Consider the following 23,083-nt stretch of genomic DNA (forward strand, 5'->3'; position numbering starts at 1 on the left):
ATGTCCCATCAATGCCTCTTCTCCAGCTTGTTCTTTCACCTCCCAATTGGCAGTGCCTCTTTGGAGACTGGATTTGGCCCAAGGGCTGCCAGTTGCTGACCTGGGCGAAGCAGAGCCTATGGGTGCTGCTGCTGATTCCCTGCCCCCACCCTCCCCCAGCTTGTCTCACAAAGGTACAGGGAGCTCACCTTCACCTGCGATTCACTCATTCCAAGGGAATAGGCAAGTCTGGCCCGCTCAGGCCCAGCCAGGTACTTGGTCTGCTCAAAGGTTTTCTCCAGGGCAAAGATCTGGTGGCCCGTGAAGGTTGGCCGCGTGTGCTTCTTCTTGTGGAGGCTGTCGCCCACAGGCCCTGCAGCTGTGCAGAGGGAGAGGGGCAGCGTGAGGCCTGAGGGGCACTGAAGCTGGCTAGCGCTCCCTTCCCTGTGCACCAGGCAGGATGAGCCCTCCAGCCGCCCCTGCCCCAGACACACACCAAGGCAAATCTATGCCAGCTATCCCTAGGAAAGCAATCAAAACCAAAACTGCCCATCCCATCATGCCCTTAGACCACTCTGCCACATGACCGTACTTGGAGTGCTGCGTGAGGTTTGGTTCACCTAACCTCAAAGAGGACCCTGCAGAAAGAGGCTCAGAGAAGGGCTGCCCAAATGATCAAGGGAATGGAGAGACTCTGCTATGAGGAAAGGCTGCCGCATTCGGGACTTAGAGAAAAGACAATATGAGCTGACGTGGTAGAGGTCTATAAAATGATGCCCAGCGTGGAGAAAGAGTTGGGAAGAGTTTTTCTCCCTCTCTCCTCAACACTGGAACTTATGGGCATCCAATGAAGCTGTATGTTGGGAGACCCAGGACAGAAGCATAGTGCATAGCTAAACTATGGAACTCCCTGCCACAGGGGGCAGAGCCGGCCACCAACTTGGATGGGGAAATTAACGGAGGACCAGGCTAGCCGTGGCTACTAGCCGCAATGACTATGCTGTGCCCCCACCATCAAAGGCCTGGCGCCTCTGAAGGCAGCTGCTGGGCATCGCAGGCAGGCAGAATGTCTCATGTCCTGCTTGCAGGTCTGTCCCCCCCGGCGTCCAGGTGGCCACTGTGAGATCAGGGTGCAGGGCTGGGGGGGGGGGCATGGGCCTGATCCCGCAGTCTCTTCTGAGGTTCTTAAGCTACCACAGGTTGAGGAGGACCTTTTTAAGCTAAAAGATTCACTTCTGTGCACTGTTCTGTCAGGCCTATTCGTCATCTGGTGCTGGGCAAGAAGAATGAACCAGACACCCCACAGGTTGAGGACCTTGGGGAACAGGCCCATACCTAGGGGTGCCTTGAGGTGCCCTCTGGCCTGACCCCAGAGGAAGAACCTCGGGGCATGTCAGAGGATGGGGTGGGAGTGCACCCCCCCCAATCCTTGAGAGTGCAGATAACAAAATCTCTGGGCCCAGGATGAAGGACAGTAGCTCAGGAGGTCTCCATGGGTACAGAATGGGCAGGTTACTCGTGAGAAAGGGACTGCAGTGCACCACAAACCCTGTTTGTGCTGGCAAGGTTGGCATTTCTGATGCTGGGGCCTGAGCCCCTGAGGGAGCCCCCCGAGAGTGACACTTCCTGACGGCTGAATGCCAGTGGGAGAAGCAGGGGGAGCAATCCAGGCAAATGTCTCCCTTTGCAAAGTGCACTGCTCTCTGCTCATGCTCACAGAGCCCTTTCTGTTTTCTGCCGGGGCAACGTATATTCCTCATCGGGGATCAAGACGCGTTCCAGTCAGGTAAACCTCTCTAGGGGGCCTAGCAGGACCGGGGGGTGGGGGTGGGCATGGCCTCAGGTTCCCTACTCTCAGCCTTCCCCTGTCCGCCCTATCACTTGCTCCTCTGCCTGTCCGAAGTGATGCTCTTAAGATAGTATTCTTATTTAATAGAGTTATTTATTACTTGGCACATGATTACTCCAGCAAGCCAAACAACTTGGTCTACCAAACACATCTGGGTGGCTTGTGTGTGTTTTATTAATCTAGCAGCCTTGGGTTGGGTGCAAATCTGGGCTGGGACTTGTGGCATGCCTTCTCAGCCCCCTTCCCAGCAAAACACCAATGCCAAAGCTATATAAGCTGTTAAGGGCCCCCAAAGGAGCCTTGGGGTGTGTGTGGGGGGGTGTTGATTTGAGAGACTCTCTCTTCTTCCCCATGAACCTGCCCATCAGCTGAAGTCGCCTTCCCAGGACTTGCTCTGCACTCAGGCCCCTGAGCAGGTGCACCGGGGGGGGGGGGCAAGGGCATGGCTGGCCCTTTTTATTCTGTGAACCCCCCGAGATCTTATGATGAAGGGCAGTATATACATTTAATTTATAAATATTAATAGTGATAATAATAATCAGACACAGTGGGGCTTTAGATACTTTGGTTCATTGCATCAATATTTTATTGTTGCAAAAAGAAATTATTATAAGAAATTTTGCAGGGATGTGAGCTGTGGCCTTGGTTCCTCTGATCCTTCCCCCATCCCTACCCCCACTTCCGCTGCAGAAGAGCCCCCAGATCAGGCCAATGGCCCACCAGACCCTGTTCTCATCCTGTTGCCCACCAGGTCCTTACGGAAAACCCTCAGGCAAGACCCAAGTAAGAGCAAGACCCAGGCCATCTCCTCTTGTCTCCTGCAGCTTTCAGCAACTGGCATTCAGAAGCATCACTGCCTCCAAACAATTTGCATAAGACTAGTTAGAGCTAGTCTTCCCCAACCTGGTGCCCTCCAGAAGTGTAGAGCTGGGAGGGACCATGAGGCCCATTTAGTCCAACCCCCTGAAGCAGAGAGCAGCTGCAGGGAATGCAAAGTTATGCTGGACTCCAGGGCAGCCTTTATTGCCCAGCTTCCCCAACCTTTGCCCAACCAGATGTTATTGGACTCCACCTCCCATCAGCCTCAGCCACAGCAGCCATTGGTTAGGGACGATGGGAGTTGTGGTTGAAAAACATGTTCCCCCCTGGTTTGGGGAAAGCTGCCCCAGAGGAACCTCTGCCTCACCAGATGGTGCTAGACTGCCACTCCCATCGTCCCTGACCATTAGGCCTGATGGGAACTGGAGTCCATCAGCATCTGGAGGGGCAGAGGCTCCCCACCCGCTGCCCTAGAGGATGTGATGGGGCACAGCTCTTCCCTTTGCAGAGGGTGGGTTTGCCACGTGTTTCTCCTTCCACCAGGGCTGTTTCCCTGGCACCTGTGCCCATGCCACACTAGTGCCCCTGGCCTTTTGCACACTTCTTTATGGAGCCCCATATCAGCAACACCCGGCTACCCGGCGCCGTCTGTCATTCCAAGGGGCACTTTCGTGGCAGCCAAGGATAAACTTTGCTTGATTCCGAGAACCGCTCCCTTTGCCCAGGAAAAGCAACGCAGAGGGAGGGCGAAGGAGCCAGTCACCTTCCTGCAGCTTTCTCAGGCACCTGTTCCAGAAAACCAGGTAACCTCCCCTCCCCCCACTTTCTGCAGTGACCAATCTCCAAACAAATGTGAGGTGGGGGTAAGAGATACATGAGGGATCCCAGGGCTCTCTGACCTAGAAGGTCTGCCCCAATCCAAGAGGTGAAAGGCTGCCTGTGGTTATTAAAACTTTGCACATGCTCAAGGATACTTGTCTCCTTGTTTGCCATGTTATCTCTAGTTACTTTTTCCTGTCATTGCTGTCTCTCACACTCTCAAAACCTGTAAGCTCCTGGTTCCAAAATATGCTGTTTTTCCTCCTGCATGTGACTCTGTGAAAGCACTACAAACACTGATGACTCTACATGCAAACCTGCCTCTTTCTGGTGCCCTTTGACTTCTTAAGCGCCCCCTCTCTTCCCCAGTCAAACAAAGTCCAGCATGTTTAGCTGCCTTTGCCTGTGTTCATTCATCCTTCAACTTTCTCTCTTTTTTCTTCACTGTGTTTTTTCACTTGCTGTTCAAATGCATACTGCAAGCCCCTTGAGGCAGGGAGTGCCCAAGTTGCTCCACTACTTGAATGATGCCATAATGAACAATCATAACTACTTTGCGTATTCCAGGACCAAGTTCTGCCCTCGGTTCAGCCTTGCCAGTTTCCTTTCGCCACCCAAGGCCATCGCCTCACCCTTACAGATACCTCTCCTGGCTACTCCCCCCCCCACGTCCCCCCAAACCCACCCCACCCCATGGCTAGTTTGCTACTCACGGTTACCACATGGCCGAGCTCCATGCCACTCCTGCCCTGTGTCTGCCCAGCAGTTCCGACCTCTGGCTGAGTATTCGCTTCCGGCTTTGGAGAAGTTCCCCACTTGAGACCCGTAGTAAAGGCTCTGGGTGCCCAGTCCGTTGAACCCACCAACGTGGGAGTAGCCCGAGAGAAGACCCCCATTTGGTGGAGCCACTGGCCTGCTCAGGATGTCGCTGATGCCATGCGGTGTGCCAGCAGCCAGCTGGGCACTCAGCCCAGGGGGGCTGAGCTTGTAGAAGGAGTTTTGCACTGTATACTGGCACATCGAGGCCTTCACCTCTGGGAAAGGGGGCAGAGGAGGGTTGTTGAGAAGGAATGTCCCCTGGAGGTTGGTGTCCATCGCTAGACTGCCCGCTGGGAGATGAGCCTAGTGAGGTTTGGGGGGTCAATCATGCAGCTTTTAGATTCCCAGAAGTGCATGGCACATTGGAAGTGCCATCTCACAGAGACTCTGCTTCTACTTGGCAGCCTCCCTGCTGGCACAGAGGCAGCTGGTGGTCTGGAGCAGCTCCTGCTGGCCAAGGGAACTGTGGCTCAAGTCCATTGGGTGCCTGGCTAGCGGACCTCCCTGTGCCCCAGAGATTCTGAAGTCAAAACTGGCCAGCCACCAAGTTTAACTTCAAGGGAAGCTTCATTCCCTCTGATAAAAGATGGGGCTTATTAGAATACTGGGCCTCTGATAGGCTGCTGTGCTGGGTCTCCTGGCTCTCATTGGCTGGGCCAAGGACAGGATGTGGATTGGCTGCTCCCAGACAAATTACCCTTTGAAAGATCTACGGTCAACACCAGAACCTTAACGCTTGGATGGGGGGGGGGGGGAGGAGAGCCTGCCTTTGCCTGGTGTGTGTGATGGATGATAGAGTGGGAGGGGTGGGGGTGTTTGTGCAAGAGAGAGAGAGACTCTGCACCTTTGTAGGAGACAGACTCTGATTATGGGCGAGTGCAACAGAAGGACCATGGATAGGAAATGCGGGTGCAGCTCTCCAAGGAGCAGGATGAGGCCGCAGCCTCAGGCAGTTGGTTTCGGTGGGCCTTTACAGGGCAGCAAAATGGGAGGTCAGACAAGCCTGAGCCCTGGTCCTTGGGGGAAGCCCTACAGGAAATAGATGGGAATCTGTGCAAGAGATTCTGCTCCTGCATGGTAGGGAATATTGTTTTATTTATTTTTTAAAAGGCTGTTGTGGAACGTCCTGGGGGACTGGGACTGGAGATTGACAGATCTGTCCATTTCACTTTCTCAACAATGTTACTTCTATTTTTATTGATTACGAGTAAAATGCTTGGGAAAGGGCAATACTTTATCATTAAGAAAAAAGATTTTAAAAATCAAAAGGAAAAAAGTCTGGCTTAGGTATCTTTTCTGCCTCCATTCCCACTAGCATGGATATAACACAGTGGAATGTACATGAACAAAAAGGACCTTCCTTGCCAGGGGGGTGGGGGTGGCGGTCCGTGGGCCAATTTTGGTCTTCCATGTCTGGTGTGACCCATGGGGCCATTTCCCCCAAACCAAGGCCACCTGCGCACCAGCCCACATCACAGTGGGGGCTGTCTTAAAACGCTTTGCAATTGGGAAAAGTACTTGGAAGCCGCTGCAGGTTCCCAAGTGCCTGGCTGTTGAGGTCCTGCAAGACCCGCCCAAGAGATTTTCAGACAATGTCAATCACACAATGTCATAATAATGTCATGTGATTGACAGGTGGGTGATTTTGATAAGGACCCAACCCATGTAGCCAAAAAGGTTCCCTACCTCCCAAAGTGATGAAAAGTCCATTGCAATTCTTCCTGCAGCTCAGCTTGGAGCCAAGAAAGAGAAGGAGATTGTGGAGATGCCGGCAGGAACCAATGACTGAACGGGCATTATCACTAAGAGAGCTCAGTGAACTTAGGGATACAGTGGTGACAAGAGACGGATGTCTAAGCCTCATTCACAAATTTACAAATCGCCATGTCTGAATGCCGATCATCCAGGAGTCCTTCAGGAATGCAAAGGTGAAGTTGCTGATCTCTAACAAAAATATTATTATTATTATTATTATTATTATTATTATTATTATTATTATTAAAATATCTAAAACCATCCTCTGTTCAAGGACTGATCTGGACCACAGAGGGGCTGAAGTTAGAATATTTTACTTTATTTTATGTTATTTGGACCTTTGGATCCAGAAAATGACAGGCCAGTTAGCTTAACATCTGTTCTGGGTAAATTGGTGGAAAGCATGCTTAGAAGTATGCCCTCCCAAGGATCTATAAAGGGGCCTGTACTTTTGAATTTGTTTTTAAATGATCTGGAGCTAGGAGTGAGGTTGTTTATTATTATTATTATTATTATTATTATTATTATTATTATTATTATTAATTTCTTATTTATATGCTGCCCATCTGACTGGGTTTCCCCAGCAACTCTAGGCAACTTCCATCAAATTAAAATGCAGTAAGACACCAAACATCAAAAACTTCCCTATACAGAGCTGCCTTCAGATGTCTTCTAAAAGACAGATAGTTGGTTATATTTCCTTGACATGGGAGGGTGTTCCAAAGGGTGGGCACCACTACCGAAAAGGCCCAGATAGGATCAGGATTATGGACAACAGCGAACTATTCAGGGTGATAAAGCCCAAAAGGGATTCTGCAAAGCTCCAAAATGATGTTTCCAAACTGGGTAAATGGTCAATAAAATGCCAGACATCATTCAAGGAAAGTACAGTGATGCACACTAGGGTAGGAAAACCCTAAATTTAGAATCAATTCCGAGGGTGTCTGAATTGATTATGACTGACCAGGAAAGGAATTTTGGGGTCATGGCAGGCAGCTTAATGAAAATGTTGAGGCTGGTGTGTGCAGGAGGAGTGAAAAAGTGAAAGGAAAATGGAAATCCAGTGTCCAGGGTCATGGAAAAGGATCAACAATAACGTACCAATGTCAGAATGCCTTTATGCAAATCTGATCACCCCTGGAATACTGTGGACAGTTCTGGGCATCCCAACTCAACAAGGATATTGTAGAGTCAGAAAAGCATCAGAAAAAGCAGCCAAAATGATTAAGGGGATGAAGTGACTCTTCTGTGGAGAGAGCTTACAACATTTGCGGTTTCTTTATTTTAGAAAAAGGCAATTAAGGAGACTGTGTTGGAGGTGTATTGATTTTACACAGTATGGAGAATGTGGATAGGAAATTTTTCTTCCTCTCTCATTGTACAAGAAACCCAGAGGAGTAATCCAGTGAGCGAAGAATGAATGGTGAACGGCTGTACTTTTTCATACTGTGCATGGTTAAACTATGGCACTCTCTGCCACAAGATGTAGTGACAGCAGCCACTTTGGACAGCTCTAAAAGAGGGTCATACAAACTTAAGTCGTCAGTGGCTACTAGTCATGGTCACTATATTACTTACTGGGTATCAGAGTATCTGATGGTGTTTCCTGCTTGGCAGGGGGTTGGACTCGATGGCCCTTGTGGTCTCTTCCAACTCTATGATTCTATGATTCTATCGGTATCTGCACGCCAGTTGCTAGGAAGAGAGCGAGCGTTAGGAGAGAGCTATGGTTGCCCGCATGTTCTGAAGACGATGACCCCAGTGGAAACAGAATAGTTCCAGGTCTTTGGTCTGACCTAACACGGCTCTTCTTACACTTTTTGAGCTACCCATCTGAAAGCACACATTTTGGGGGCAGAAGAATGGGATTGTGCTGTACAGTATAGGATGAACCCACTATCAGTGTACAGGGATTGCATGCAGTAGCTTTCATGAAATGAATCCTTGTTTAGTGCACACCTTTAATTAAAGTCATGCAGATGGAGACTTTGCAAAAAATAAGAAAGCTTTCGTTTACTCAGGGAAGTACATTCTTGAGAGGAAAGAGTTCTTTAGTCCTTGCTAACGAGTTTACTAAAACAAAGAAGCTAGGCATGCCCCTTTGTTCTCAGAAGATACATCCAAGGTCCAGGAAAGTGTGAGAGGGAAGGCAGAAATGAAAAAGGACACCACCTAACATGGATCACTTTCCCTTCAAAAGGACAGGTCAGCACAGAGATCAAAGGGACAGAGACTGTCTAGGAGCCTGGAGTCTCCCATGCTCTCTCTCTCTGAACCCCATCCAATCTCTTCTATGCCAGCCAAAGTGCACTGCTTATGTCTCTGCAGAGGGTGAGGTGAAGGGGTGTTTTGGGGATGGGTTTTGTAAGTAGAAATCATGGGAAGGGATGAACAAAATCTGTCTGTTTTGATTTCCCTCAGTTTCTCATTTTCCCAATCTTCCATTTAATTCTCCATATTTTCACATCAATCTGCACTAAAAAAAATCCTCATGAAAATTCACTAACATTTTAGCGCAAATTTATTCTGATGTACACATCGTTTGCAAGCAATTTCCCCAAATATAATGCATTTTATGTGTTGTTTTCACAATTAAATGCATTTTGTGCACATTTTCTCCTAATATAAACATATTTAGAGACATTATTTGGTTAGATAATTGCATTGCAAAATTTGGAGAAGAGTAACTTCTCTGTTTTGATTCGCATCGTTTCAAAAAGCACAGATTAGGTAGTTTCACATTAAAATCTCAATGAGACTGGATTTCTCTCCCAGCTCCACTCACTGGCTTGCCAGCCCACATACCCCCTCCCCATTCTTGAGGGCCAAAGGAGAGTTCTGCACATAGGCGCCGACTCCATGGGGCCTGAGGGGGCCCGAGCCCCCTCAAAAATTCGTTTGGGGGGGCTCCGCCCCCCCAATAATTTAAGAAAATTATTACCGTAAATTTCACTCTATAACACACAGATTTTTTCTCCTAAAAAGTAAGGGGAAATGTCTGTGCGTGTTATTGAGCGAATGTGTGGTCCCTGGAGCTGACTCGCCGGAGCGCAGGGGCAAAAATAGGCAAAAATCAGGCAAAAATAAGATCAGGCGGTCGGGCGGAGGGAAGGCGGAAGCTGCTGCTTTCCTGCACTCTGCCTCAGGGTCTTACTGCCCACCCGCTTCTGTTGCAGCGTTTGCTCAAACTCAACAAAGAGCAGGGAATCCCCTGCCCTCCTGGCAAGCAGAGGATTAAGGAAAGGATCGAGTCCTTCCTTCTAATTCTTTCCTAGTCACACTGCGTGCAGGCTCCAGCCCACCACCTCCTCCTCTCCGTGCTCTAGGGATGCAGGTGGGAGAGAGAGAGAGAGGGCTGGCTGGGGGGGGGACTTTTGCCTTCCTTTCCTCCCCCCCACCCCGTTAAACTCCTCCCCTGCATCCTTAGCCAGCTGCTTCTCCGCACACCCCTCTTGTGCTTCTTGTCCCTTCTGTGTTTTTCCTTCCCTCCCCATTTAAAACGTGGTGACAAAGCACGGATCCACATGGATCCTCAGGATTTTTGCATTGGGTCACCCCAAATTCACCATCAGATCACATAGCATGTTCATGGCTACATCTTGCACCAAAAAAATCACGCACCCACTGTTGCCTAGGGTCACAGTGGTGCAAAAACGTGGTTACAAAGCACGGATCCACGTGGATCCTCAGGATTTTTGCATTGGGTTACCCCAAATTCACCATCAGATCACATAGCATGTCCATGGCTACATCTTGCACCAAAAAAATCACGCACCCACTGTTGCCTAGGGTCACAGTGGTGCAAAAACGTGGTTACAAAGCACGGATCCACATGGATCCTCAGGATCTTTGCATTGGGTCACCCCAAATTCACCATCAGATCACATAGCATGTCCATGGCTACATCTTGCACCAAAAAAATCACGCACCCACTGTTGCCTAGGGTCACAGTGGTGCAAAAACGTGGTTGCAAAGCACGGATCCACATGGATCCTCAGGATTTTTGCATTGGGCTACTCCAAACTCACTGTCAGATATTAAAAATCTTTATAAAATAGAGAATTAAATACATACAGAATGTTAAATTTTCAGTTTTGAAATATTAGTACTAGTTTAGTACTGTATTTCTATATTACTATAGTACTGTATTAGTTATTTTCAAATACTTAAATATTTTTAGGGTGTAAGACCCAATTAAAGCCCGTTATTTACATACAGTATTACAGTATTTACATACAGTATTAGGCATACTGTATTAACTTTATTAACTGTATTAAAGCATTAACTTTGAGATATTATATTTATTTAATGAACCCTCAGCCTTATTCAAAGTAAGCTTAAATTAGCTATTTCACTTATTAATCAAAGTGCTATTACTGTGCGACAGCAATATTTTATGTTTTATTCTTTTAATGATAGTTTAGGATTTATTTAAATATCATTTCAGTCTTTTCAGAGCTATATATTCACTGCTCTGTAATAGTCTATAAGCATAATTGTTACTGTAAATTAAATTAGCTTTTTACGAAAATACCGTGCGTGTTTTTGTTTTGTTTCTTTTTTCAAAGCCAAAAAGTGTTTCAGGCTTGTCGAGTTTCCCGGAGTGTGGAGTTATAGAGAGTCGAGTTTTCGGGGTTCTAATGTTGATCATATGACTCTAAAATACTTTTAAAAAACTTTAAAACTCACTAATTTTCATCTAAAATTTAGAAAACTTCCCGGGGCAGGACCCCGGTATGGGCCCCCCCAATATTTTTTATAAGTCGGCGCCCCTGGTTCTGCATGATTGTCACACATTTGTTAAAAGAAAGAAAAACAGACTTGGGAGGTTGTGACAGTGAGAAAAGCAAAGGGCTGGAGGAACTACTTGTCCCTTCTCCTTCCTGCCTCTAAGCTTTGCATCCATCTCTGCGTCCCATTGATACTTTCCTCTAAAGCACAGACACACATTGCTTGATGGGGGCATGCGTTTCCTGTCTTGTTGGGCCTTAAGAGTTAGGGCTTGTTACAGGAAAAATCGGAGGGCTCCCTTGGGCAAAACAAAGACACCAACCAGGATAACTTGGAGCAAAACAGCAGCCTGTAGGCTTGGCCTTTATTGAACTGTTGCAACAGGGTGTTCCCCTCACTTGCAGGAGAGAGGAAAGACCCAGAAGAATAGTGTGCAAGGTCTTATAAAAACTTTTGAAATTCCCCTCCTCTAGATCAAGCCCACCCCCAGAAACATCATGCATACATTACAGAAAGGAGGGGTTGAGGGAGGAGTTGGTGGTAACCTGAGTGTCTTGTCACCTGGCTGGTTCCTCCCTTCCCCCCTCCCCATGAGTCACTTCCAGGAGACAAAGGGGAGTTTGCAGTTTCCTGCCCCCAGAGGGAAGATCTGATCATTGTCCTTTGTTTCAGACCATGCTGAATCCACTCCCATATGCAAGTTCTTTGTGATCTTGATTGTCTTCTGTCTGGGATCATCAGGGTTGGCATAACAACTGGGCAGGGCTCCTGTGGATGTGCTGAGATGGTGAAGGGATTATGGCTGACCAGGACTAAGCCACCCCCCTTTGTTAGTTCTTGTCATATGGAGTAAAATAAAAATGGAACAGTGCAAATCCGATGTATGGTTGATTTTCTATGAATTTATAACAGAAATGTGGCGTATGTAGTGTGTGAGTGTTTGTGTGTGTGAAGTTTATACAAACAGAATGATTGGGGTGGGGGGGGGGTTCCTGCTACAGGCTTATTCACACTTACTTTTTGACCTGCTCTTTCCAAGTACAGGTCCGTTCTTAAAAGCTCTGTGTCAGAGCATTTTCTTTTTTTGCCCTGAGATCTCTCCATGAAAACTTGCTCTTTAGCACTCAATCAGACCAAATGTCAACTTGGGTTTTCTGCAGATTGCTATTTGCTCCTGCTGAGCTTTAAAGAGCAGGTTTTCACAGAGAAACCTCCAGAGCAAAAACAAAGGCTGCCCGGACACAGAGCTTTAAAGTGTGAACCATGCCTGGAGAGAGCAGGGAAAAAGGTATGTGTGCATAAGCCCTGAAATGGACAGGAAAGTTCTGCCAGGCGGGGTTTTCCTCCTCAAGCAGTGCTGTAAGCCCAACCGGACAGTCTGCCCAGGCCACTGAGATCTTCAGAAGGGGCTCTCTGGACTACAGAAAGTTTGGCTGGTCAGGGTGCAGAGAAGACCTTTCCCCCCGTAGCACCTACTTTATGGACTGAGTTCCCCATGGAAATCAGGAGAGCTTTCCCCATGGAAGTCAGGTGGTGGTGGAGCTTTCCAGGAGTTAAAGATCTGCCTGATTACGTTGGCCTCTCCTGGCGGTTGATATTGCAATTCTTGGTTCTGTTTGCTGCTGTAAGAGCTGTTCTTAACATTTTATGACTATCTGGATGCTTTTAATGCTTGTTACTTGCCTCTTTTAGAGACTTTCTTGCTTACTGTGAACCACTCTGAGATTTTATAAATGAAAAGCAGTGTAGAAGTTTCAAAATATATAAACAGATAAATAATCCTTGGGCCTCTCCAGGCATCCTTTTGATTTGTGTGCATGATGATGTCAGAGCAATTATCTACAATCCAACTTTCAAGGTTTTTGGTGCCTGCGAAAAGTTTCAGGGTGGACAGGAAGCTTGGCTTCCAGTCAGTGCACGACCCAAGGCTTCCTGCTGAAAGGATGTAATTTTTCATACTACAGATGTTTGGCATGGGGGGTGATTGTCCTGCTTTTGTTGCACTAGGGCAGAGTGCCCCCCCCCGACTCCAATAGTGCATTCGTTTTAAGGATGTAATGCAGAACTAATAAACAGAAGTCTGTGGGGATGGTCCAGACTAAATCCACCACCTGTGCAACTATTAGTGTGTCAACAACATGTTGCAAAACAGCCACCAGCCTGGAGGGCCTCCTTGTTCCAGGAGTCAAAGCCATGCGACTGAACATAGAGCAGGGACCTGAAACCCCATCATGCCCAAATTTTGTGTGCAAAACCAAATAAAAAGTACAAGGTGTGCACTCTTTGTGTAGTGTAGACATCGGGAATGCAGGAGAGGGGAGGGCCAGGCCACTTGAAATGAAGAGCTCATGTTTTAGGTTTGGCTTCAGGAGGAATAATTGGGACATGCAGCCAAATGTCTTGAGTGGTCCTGCTCAGAAAACCAGCCACCTGTACCCTTCCCAAGGATACTCCATTTGGTTCCATTCCACTCTAGCTCCACCTTAACAGCATTTTTGTGGCTGCTAAGCATGCTAAGCCCTTGCTGTGCGCCCCTTCTCAAGTTCTTTTATTTTACTTCTGCAAACCCTGGGGCTGCCACAAGACTGTGCACACCTCCCCCTGGTGCCTGGATGGTGCCATCTTGCCTACATAAGGATAGGCACTAGGAGAATGAACTGCCTATGTTTTTTAGCAGGTCATCCACACCATCCCTTTGCAGAGGGATACACCCTCTTTCACTAGACTCTTCCCTCCCCCCTTTTTTATGTTGTTTAGTCAGATTTATTAAGTTAGTCAAATTTATGCAACAGAGGTTTTCAAAGAATGTAATAGTTGCTTGTGGCATGAACACGTTTCACACTATTACCTCTGCCAGACAGGTGTTTGTTTTCTTACATGTAGCTACTTGACCAGAGACAACAGTAAGGGCTTCTACACATTATTTTAAATGAGTGGTACAATGTGTGCACACATTACTTCAGCTGTACACTCATAGTTATTCAAATGCAACATTTAATGTGTGTGTAGCTATGTGCACAATAGCTGAGTTGTACAAATCAAGTGTACACTCTTTCACATCAATAGCTGCAGTGACAGCTTGTTCACTACACTCTTAACTTTCCAGCAAGAAAGAAGGCAGATGTGGCAATTCCTACTGGCTTCTTTGGTGTGTGTCCACTCTCCTCCGTGACATGTTGCCCCCTTCGGGAGACAGAATTCTCCTTCATGGCTTTGCCTCATTCACTAAAGAAACACCCACAGAAACCAACATCACTTACTGCTGGAAGCACCTTGCACTGAACTGCAATGTTTGTAATCAGTGTTGACCAGGTGGGCTGGGCAGCTGGGACATTGGGAGGCTCCCCAACGCTGCTTTGGGGAATGCACCCTTAACTTCTTTCTTGGGGTCACAGAAATGCATTTGCAGGGATCAGCTCCAAAGGAAAATTACCTAAGGGCAAAGCTAGACACAACATCAATCATGTGATTTGCCCTTGTCTGACTTGGCTTTTTAAAAAAATAAAAATAAAATACCATAGCTACATAGTTCAGTGGAAGCTGCAGGAAACCCACATCATCTGGAGGGATGGGCAAATCTGACCATTTCAGTTGCTCTCTAATTATTCCATTATTTTTCTTAGTTCTATGCATATCCACATCAGTTTGCTGTACTAACACACACACACACCAAAAATTCATTAGCATTTTAGTGTGCCTTTATCAGGACGGGTGTCAGGAGCAGGCCACAAGGTGTCAGTGAAGTTAACTATTTATTCAAATAAACAAAACAGCTCAGTCCTAGAGGTAACCGCAGCAACCCTTCCCAGTAGGTCTTGTCCCAGTGAGGCAGTTGCGAGGACTGCCGGTTCCTGCCTTCCCGCCACTCTCTAAGTCTCCTCCTCCCCTGGGTCCTTCTCAAGCAATCTGAGACTCTGTCCACATGTCTCTCTCTGCTCTGCCATCTTCTTGCCTCTTCTGGTCCTGGGAGACTGGGGGGGGGGGGGGAAGCTGGTTACAGCAGGAGGGGGAGGCCCCCCAGATTCTTCAGCAGCCTGCCTCATCTCTGCCCCTTGGCCTCCCTCCTTTCCTGCTTCCCCTTCTGGGCTTCTCTCTGCCAGACTCTCCCTACCCACTAACCCTGTTACCTCTTCAGCTTCCACCACCTCCCCCTCCCAGTCTTCTCCCTCGGACCACCCACGGCCACACTTCCCTTGGGGGCTCTCCAGCTGGTGCCTCCCACCACTCCTCTGTGCCCATGGCAGGATTTCTGCTCATATACACATTTTTTGTCTGCAATTTTGACTAATATACACGTTTGCAAAGCAATTTGCTCTAATGCAATTTCCCTATGCTGAGGAACTGCATTGCAAAATTCAGAGAGCAAATTTAGAAGACTGGCTAGATTTTGTTTAGCGTATTGTTTCAGAAAGGGCAAATGATGATAGTTGCCTTTAAATGTGAACAGCATCAAACTTCTCCCCCTTCCTTAGATGTAAACTGGCAAAATTACAGCAGTCTTTGCAAATCTCCATGTCCAATGTTACCTTTGATACCCTATTTACCACGTCCTGGTTATCTAAACTATTTTACAAATAAAGAGAGAAGTCAAGTTAGTAAGTAGGGCTGCCAGGTCAGGCGTATCCCAGACCCTGAGATTTCTGGGCCCAGCAAAGAGACCCCTTGAGGTCATGCTGGGCCCTGGAAACAGAGGTCAATTGGGAGAGGGAGCAGGGGAGTCAGAAGGCCCCCTGCTTCCCCAAGGGTTCATGCTATAATTTGAAGCCAGCTCCTGCTGGGCTGAAGCATGCAAGCTGCAGGCAGAGTCTTCTGGCTGTTTTATTATTATTATTGAAGGCGTTCTCACCCCCTGGCGATCCAAGCCCCCCAACTGCCTCCTGGAGGGGACCAGGCAAAGCTGGATTTCTGGCGCTCCTCTTAGCAAGCGAGAGGAAGAAGAGACAGAAGCCGAGGCAGCACAAAGTGGTGTTGGTTTCTTTATTAACTCGGATTCTGGTAGCAGGTGGACAAGGGAGGATGGTCTATACATCAGGGGTGAGGGATGGAGGTGGGGAGGAAGAGGGAGGGGAGGAGGAGGAGGAGCCAAAAGGCTCAAAAATTCCCATAACAATAAAAAAGAAACTAAAAGTAATCTCATAAACTTCTAAAAAGCATCTAGAGTGCAGACGGCAGCATTCTCTAGGCATCACCCTCCCCTACAGCTCCTACTAGCAATCAGCGGGCAAAGCGTCGCCCCGCAGGCAGGCGAGGGGGGCACAGTTCGCAGCTCATTTTCCTACGCACTACAGGAGGCCAAAGCATGGGGGGCCCCCACGCTAGAGTCTATGGCAAAGGCTGTGTCAGCAATTTGGGGTGGGTGGGCATACAGGGCACATGTTGCATGAAAGTGGTGGGGGGGTGTTGCTGTGTGTACTTTGCATGGTAGTCACTGGGGCAGCTCTTGATACTTTCTGTGGAGATGCCTGGACCACATTCTTGGGTCTTTCCCCAGCTTCCCTTCCCTCGCCCCATCACCCTGCCCCTTGTGCATGAGAGTGGGACCCACATGCTTGCCCAGCCCCAGATTGCTTGGGGGGGGGGGTCAACGAGCCGGGCCTGCTGCCGGCAACAGCAGCAGCAGTAGCAGCTGCATATGGGGTGGCAGCAACACCACCAAAGGCCTGGAAGGGGGGTCCCTGTGGGAAAGAGCTGAACTTGTGCATTTCTCAGGAAGCTGGTGCCCCTTGTCATCTCTTCTGGGTCCAAAGACTGATGAGGGGGGGGAGTCACATGGCAACCAGCCAGCATAACTCCCCCCCAACTCCCCCCCCCCTGCTCTCTTTGGAATCCCAGGGCAGATGCCTCCTAAAAGGATCGACCTTTTGCTCAAGGAAGGAGTCCCAGGCTTCTGGCTTGGCTGGAAGAAGTGTCATGGGGAGGGGGAGGATTCCCCAAGCACCAGGGGCAAGGAGGGGGCAGTAGAGCATCCTCTGGCAGGGAAAAAAAAGGCCCAGAGTGCACTGCTCTTCGCTTTATTCATCCTGGGACTTGGTGTGGGAGTGTGTAAGTGGGTTGCGGGGGGAGATTCAGCTACTCCCCAGCTAGGAGTGGTCCAGGAAACTTTGGCAGGTGCCACGTCTGTGCTGAGTTGGGAGGCCTTTGCAGGTCCTCCCTAGTGTAGAAGCGCAGGTAAGGTTGCAACGCAGCTCTGCACCTCTCCTGAGCGACAGATTGTGCTGGGTGGATCCGGGCATCGGACGCAAGCGGGACGCTGCGCTCTTCCAGCCCGAGGTCTTGGTGCCCATGGGCCTGGCACAAGTGGACTGGCAGAGGCTCATGCACTAGCCCTTCCTCCCCCCTCTCTTCTTCCCCCCACCGCTCACCCCGCCCCCCGAATGTGTGTGTGTGTCCTTGCAAGAGAGAGAGATATGAGCCTGGGAGATCTGCTCTGCCTGGCACCATCCTTAGTGGCACCATCCCTGCCTCCGTCCCGCTGTGGGCTGGCAGCCCGGGGAGGCTTCTCGGGGAGCCGCGCCAATGCCATCCTGCCGAACGTCCCTATTTGTGTTTGCATAGTAGGTATCTGTTCGCATTGTATACACAAGGTTTGAGCCACTGTCCAGGCCGCGCTTTTCCACCCGAACTGGGCAGGAACAGCCGTGGGGCGGGTTTCTCTCCCCCGGGGCAGCCCTGCTCTGCTTCCCATCTCCTAGGCCTGCAGACCTGGACCGAAGGCTGGGCATGAGGGAGGGCTGGGCGAGGGTGGATGGGCCGCCGAGTGCCATCCCGCTGACTCCTTCCCTGCTGCGTCAGAAGAAGAGGGCTCCGGGAAGCAGGCGCCCCCGCACGGCTTCCCCTCCTCGGTCCGGGCTTTAGGTCAGGAGGAAGAACTGTAGCTCATGCGTCTGCAGTCGGTCGGTCATGCGAATAAGACAGTAAAGTTAGGTCTCTTACGGAAATCATGCCATGTAACCTAAAGAGTCATGGAGAGCCAGCCCTGCCCCAGTGAGCTCGTGGCTCCGCTCGCCTGGCCATCGTGGGGGCACAAGAGGGAGGTGGAGGTCAGTGGATTGGTGTTGAGGTGAAGCCCTGGTGGAAAGAGAGGAAGAGGAGACAGGAAGCTCGGGTTAGAAACATGTCAAGGCCACAGCAAAGCACCTCCACCCGTCCCTCCTCTGGGCTCGGAGATTTCAGTGCAAACAGAAGGAACCTTTCCAGCACAGACAGAATGATCTCTGCCGCTGCACTTCAAACACAGCACACCCACCTGGGTCAGGGCTCATTCCCACTCTCTCCAGGTAACTCAAAGTATCGAATAAAGCACTTCCCAGGGTGATTTGGGTTGGGTGGGCAGGGGGATCCTGACAGTTAAGCTGGCTCAACACAAGGGGGGAAACATGCTAGCGTAAGGAGGCCTCCAACTTGCCATTGCCACAGCCCACAGGAGGGGCCTTAGGTGCTAAAGTTTCTGCTACATTTTGCCTAAAACAAGGCTCAAGGGAAACGTGAAGGTTTTCTGCAAAGGCTTCCAAAGAAGGCAAACTTTAATTCCTTCTAGAAATACCCTCACCTTGTCGTCAAATTTACGTGAAGTTTGGAAGTTCTTATTTGAGCTACGCATCTGATGAATCTGAAGAGGAGCCAGTCTGACTTAGAGAAAGCTCTTTGGACGCTCAGTACTCCAGGCTTGGGGCCCAGCCTCCCAGCTATTGTTACAATAACGCCAGCAGGGGGCACAATTCGGCTAAAATTGGTCAGAGGGTAAGGCCTGTGGATTTCCTTAAGGGGTTTCCCTACTCTCTTATAATTCATGCACTGGCATTTCTTATTATCATACAACTGCAAAAAGGAGAAACTGCTCCTGGATGCCAAGTTTCTAGTCCTTAACGATCACTGCACTTTCCATGGAGACTTCCTATACTTCTGCAAATCCTGTGGCCCTCCAGATGTTGTGGGAGTCCAGCTCCTACCAGCCAAGGGTGCCAAGTGGAATAAAATATTGCAGGTGGGCTGTGTGTGCAGGGAAGCCCCATCCTGCATAATCAATCACAAGATGTAGTGCATGCACACCATTTGAATGGCAATGCCTACCAGCCTGGGGGGGTCCAGCCCCCCCAAATATTTTACAGGGGCGGGGGCTGAAGGGACCTCACCCCCTACGAGTTGGCTCCTATGCTACCAGCCTCATGGAACATTACCAGTGGCCAGGGATGTTGTCAGCTGTAGTCCAACAACCTCTGCTGAAATTCAGGTTTTTCCAGGTGAGAGCAGTGCCATCTGAGCATGCAAAAGATGCTCTCTCTCTCTTCCTTTGCAGGGGGCTGGATTAGAGGACCCTTCTAACTCTTCAGTTCTATGGCTCTATGACTCTATAGTGACGGATGGCGACAGCACTCAAGGCAAGAGGAGGCCTTCCTGTTCCTACCCCCCCCCCCAAGGCAGACAAGAACTAAGCCTTGTGCTGCTCAGGACAAGCCCTGTTTAAGGGCACAGACTTTGGGCTCCCAGCAGGGCAGAAGGAAGCAGCTGTGAGAACAACGCAGAGAGACAGTGACACAAGCAGGCACAGACAGGCCCAGGGAGAACAGGGACTCCCAAACACATCTAGGAGGATTGGCAGCTTGAAAAGCAAGTGGAAAGGGAGAATTTGGGTGGCTGAAGCTTCTCTCACTATAGTGCTACACGCCTCGGGAACATTTCCCCCTCTTGCTCTGCCCTTCTGCCCAACCAAGCAAGGCCCAGGAACCAAGGGCTGCTCCCCCACTCCTGGCAGCCTTCAGATCTGTTCAGCAGGCAGAAGCTCAACTGATGTAGCTTCTGTTGCATCAGAGACTGGAAGGAGCCACAGGTCAGTCCTGCCACAGATGTTGCTAACCAGGCCCTTCCAAGGATTGCCAGATTGCATGAAGGCTGAAGGCTCACACTTTCAGCCCTTGTATAAAGGAAGGAGCTTTGGCAGATATGGCTTCTCCCATCAGAGTAGGAAAAATGTACCTCTGCCAAACTTGACTATTATTATTATTATTATTATTATTATTATTATTATTATTATTATTATTATTATAAGACACAGAGGCTGTACCTTTGGCAAGTTGTGAACAGTCAGAAAGATTGTCATGGATGCTTTAGTTGAGACTCCTGCCTTGATGACCCTTGGGGTCCCTTCCAACTCTACTATTCTATGATTCTATAAGTATACATACACACATACACCCCCATACATCAGGGAGAGGGACTAGATCTGGCAGGTGAACTGGATCAAGATTTCCCCAAAAGGAGATGGACGGGTGGGCAGGGCTGCTGCCTGCCAATGGAGGTCAGGTGACCTTTGGTCCTCCCTCCTTTGCCAGGCTCCCAAAAGGCAGCTGATTGCCTACTCTTGTGAGGCTCCTCTTGCAGCCCTTTGCAGGATCCTCCAATCAACTGATTGGTGGTGTCTGCAGACTCCCTTTCGGCTGAGAGAGGTTTTCACCTGTCATCCCATGTGATGGCATATATGAGCTTAGGCATAGGGCAGGTGGGGGCGGCTTGGCTGAAATGGTATGAATTTTGGCACGAATCACTGCTCTGGGCTTGCCAGCCAGGAGGTTTACCCAGAACGGGTTTATGGAGGGATCTGTTATGGGAGGCTTGTTCTCTACTCTGACACTCCCTAAAATCAAATCTTCTGTGTGCACAGAGTGAAGGGCACCCCTGCTTTTCTCAAGAATGCCACCTCTTCCGCACAGAAGAGCAGGATGAGGATTCTGGTGCCACCAGACCCTCAAGAGTAGCACAGAAGCGCTTTGCAGGCACTCCTTTGTGTCGGGAAGGGAGAAGGCTAAGGCTAAGGAGAAAAAGGCGAGGAAGGGGCGGCAGGATAGCAGTTTATAATTATGCATGGCATGGAAAAGTTTCTCTCTCACACACACAGTACAAGAACTCATGGGCAGTCAATGACACTGAATGCTGGAAGATTTAGGATGGACAAAAAAGTCCTTTTTACGGCAGTGCTTAGCTGAATGGTGGAGCTCCCTCCCACAGGCGGCAGGGATGGCCACCAACTTGGATGGCTTGATAAGAGGATTGGGAAAACTCATGAAGGAGTGGGCTATGCTGGGGGTTGGACTAGATGTCCCTTGGTGTCCCTCCCAACTCTTCAATTCTATGATTCTAAGGCAATGATCTGCATTCTGTGCTGGAAACGGCAGGAAGGGAGAGTGCTCTTGAGCTCAGAACCTGCGTATGGCTTTCCCACTGGCATCTGGCCAGACGCAGGTGCTGGACTAGAGGGGCCAGTGGCCTCATCCAGCAGCCCTTCCTCTCTTTTTATGTTAGAGAAAATGCTATGCATGCAAACCATCCCAAGTTCCATCACTGGCCTCTCCGGTTAAAAGAGAAAAGGCTCAGGCAGCCACTGAGGCTGATGGGCTGTGTCAGATTGTGTCAAGCTGGTGCTCTCCAGATGTTGTTGGACTACAACTCCAATTCTTTCTGACGATGGCCCATGCTGGCTGGGACTGATGTGGCTGAACAAAGGCCAGCATGGATGATAAGGAATTCTGTGCAGGCTGACACAGAAGAGACAGATGACTCTGCCCCTTCTCCACCAGCTTGCTAGACAGAAGAGGCTAAGAGGCAACATTTGCTTGGAAATGCAAGCTGCTATCCTCTGAATAGACCAGCACTAAAAGATGGCAGGCTAGTAGGACTGTTTGAAGACCAAAGCAGCTGTGGACCCCCAAGAGGCCCTGAAGGTGCTTTGAGACTCCTATTTTAACACCCACGTCACATGTCCAGAACAGAGGATGGGCCTGCCCCTTGTGGAGTCCTAGATGGATGTGTTCAGGGCTGCCCCTGAAGATGGCGTTGAGGTGGTAGCCAGTGCATAATGTGGCTGCTGGGCTGCTAAGTGGGGTGGCTCAGTGGGGCCAATCAATGTTTTATACTGGCCTATAAAGCCCTAAATGGCTTGGGGTCTGAGGACCTAACAGAGCACCTTTGTCAGTATCAACCGTCTCAGGTCCTACAATTGGCAGCTGAGGCCAGGGTGGTGGGGCTGCCTGGTTGGTGCTGACCCAAGACAGACAGGGCTTTCTTAGTGGTGGTTTTCCATTTGCAGAATGTGCTCCCTGCTGAAGTGCAGCCATTATTATTATTATTATTAGGTAAAGGTAAAGGGACCCCTGACCGTTAGGTCCAGTCATGGATGACTCTGGGGTTGCAGTGCTCATCTCACTCTATAGGCTGAGGCAGCTGGCGTACAGCTTCCAGGTCATGTGGCCAGCATGACTAAGCCACTTCTGGTGAACCAGAGCAGCGCACGGAAACGCCGTTTACCTTCCCGCCGGAGCGGTGCCTTTTTATCTACTTGTACTTTGTGCTTTCAAACTGCTAGGTGGACAAGAGCAGGGACCAAGCAATGGGAGCTCACCCCATCACGGGGATTAGAACCACTAACCTTCTGATCGGGAAGCCCGAGGCTCTGTGATTTAACCCACAGCGCCACCAGCGTCCCTATTATTATTATTTCATTATATATACTGCCCTATATCCAAAGATCCCAGGGCGGTGTACAACATTTAAAAAGAGAATTTACATAGCATAATAAAAATAGTAAAATAAAGCAATCACAAAAAACCCCCACAGCAACAGTTTAATGGCTGAAGGCCTGGGAGAAGAGTTTGCCTGGTGCCTAAAGACATACAATTATGGCACCAGGCAAGCCTCCCTGGGGAGAGCTTTCCACAAATGGGGAGCCACTGCAGAAAAGGCCCGTTCTCTTGTTGCCACCCTCTGGGCCTCACATGGAGGGGCACACGAAGGAGGGTCTTGGCTGACAAGCGCAGGGTCCAGGTTGGTTTGTATGGGAAGAAGAAGGTCTTAAGGTGTTGAGGTCCTGAGTTGTGCGCGGCTTTATCAGTCAGTACCAGTACTTGGAATTGGGCCCAGAAACTCATTAACTTTCCGGAGGAATCAAAAACATTCCAGGGATTTGATAGCTGAAAGGCCTTTTCTTTAAAAAAAACAACAACTCTGCTTATAATTCTTTGAAATTTGTTATTAGTGTTAATGTGTTTGTTGCCCTGGGCTCCTTTGGAAGGGTGGGATACAAGTTGAAATAATAATAATAATAATAATAATAATAATAATAATATACAGTGTTACCTCGGTTTACGAACTTAATCCGTTCCAGAAGTCCGTTCTTAAACCAAAACAGTTCTTAAACCAAGGCGTGCTTTCCCGAATGAGGCCTCCTGCCGCTGGTGCCCTTCCACCTTCCACCATTCGGCTTCCGTTCTTAGACCGAGGTGAAGTTCTCAAACCAAGACACTATTTCCGGTTTTGCGGAGT

At 49.2% G+C, this 23,083-nt stretch overlaps 3 protein-coding genes across 32 annotated transcripts in view; all 3 read right to left on the reverse strand.

Moving 5' to 3' along the window:
• Positions 1–5,789, reverse strand: part of NKX6-3 (NK6 homeobox 3) — a 641,500-nt gene extending 635,711 nt beyond the window's left edge. For both annotated transcript variants that reach the window (XR_014567614.1, XM_083753425.1), the window contains exons 1-2: positions 4,180–5,789; positions 189–358 (exon numbers count right to left, since the gene is read on the reverse strand). Coding sequence is in view for 1 of the 2 variants with exons in the window: in XM_083753425.1 (XP_083609551.1) it covers positions 189–358; positions 4,180–4,561 (552 nt within the window). In the remaining variant the exon portion in view is untranslated. The remainder of the gene's footprint in view (positions 1–188; positions 359–4,179) is intronic.
• LOC310851981 (putative CENPB DNA-binding domain-containing protein 1) overlaps positions 1–23,083 on the reverse strand; it is a gene marked incomplete at its 3' end in the record, with an annotated part of 98,974 nt that overhangs the window by 73,790 nt on the left and 2,101 nt on the right. The window lies entirely within an intron of this gene.
• ANK1 (ankyrin 1) overlaps positions 15,735–23,083 on the reverse strand; it is a 180,818-nt gene continuing 173,469 nt past the window's right edge. For all 29 annotated transcript variants that reach the window (XR_014567554.1, XR_014567555.1, XR_014567556.1 and 26 more), the window contains one exon: positions 15,735–17,839. Coding sequence is in view for 20 of the 29 variants with exons in the window: in XM_083753138.1 (XP_083609264.1) it covers positions 17,813–17,839 (27 nt within the window). In the remaining 9 variants the exon portion in view is untranslated. The remainder of the gene's footprint in view (positions 17,840–23,083) is intronic.

This window comes from Podarcis gaigeae (assembly GCF_964106915.1).
Source record: "Podarcis gaigeae genome assembly, chromosome: 8".
In the NCBI taxonomy this organism is placed as follows: domain Eukaryota; kingdom Metazoa; phylum Chordata; class Lepidosauria; order Squamata; family Lacertidae; genus Podarcis; species Podarcis gaigeae.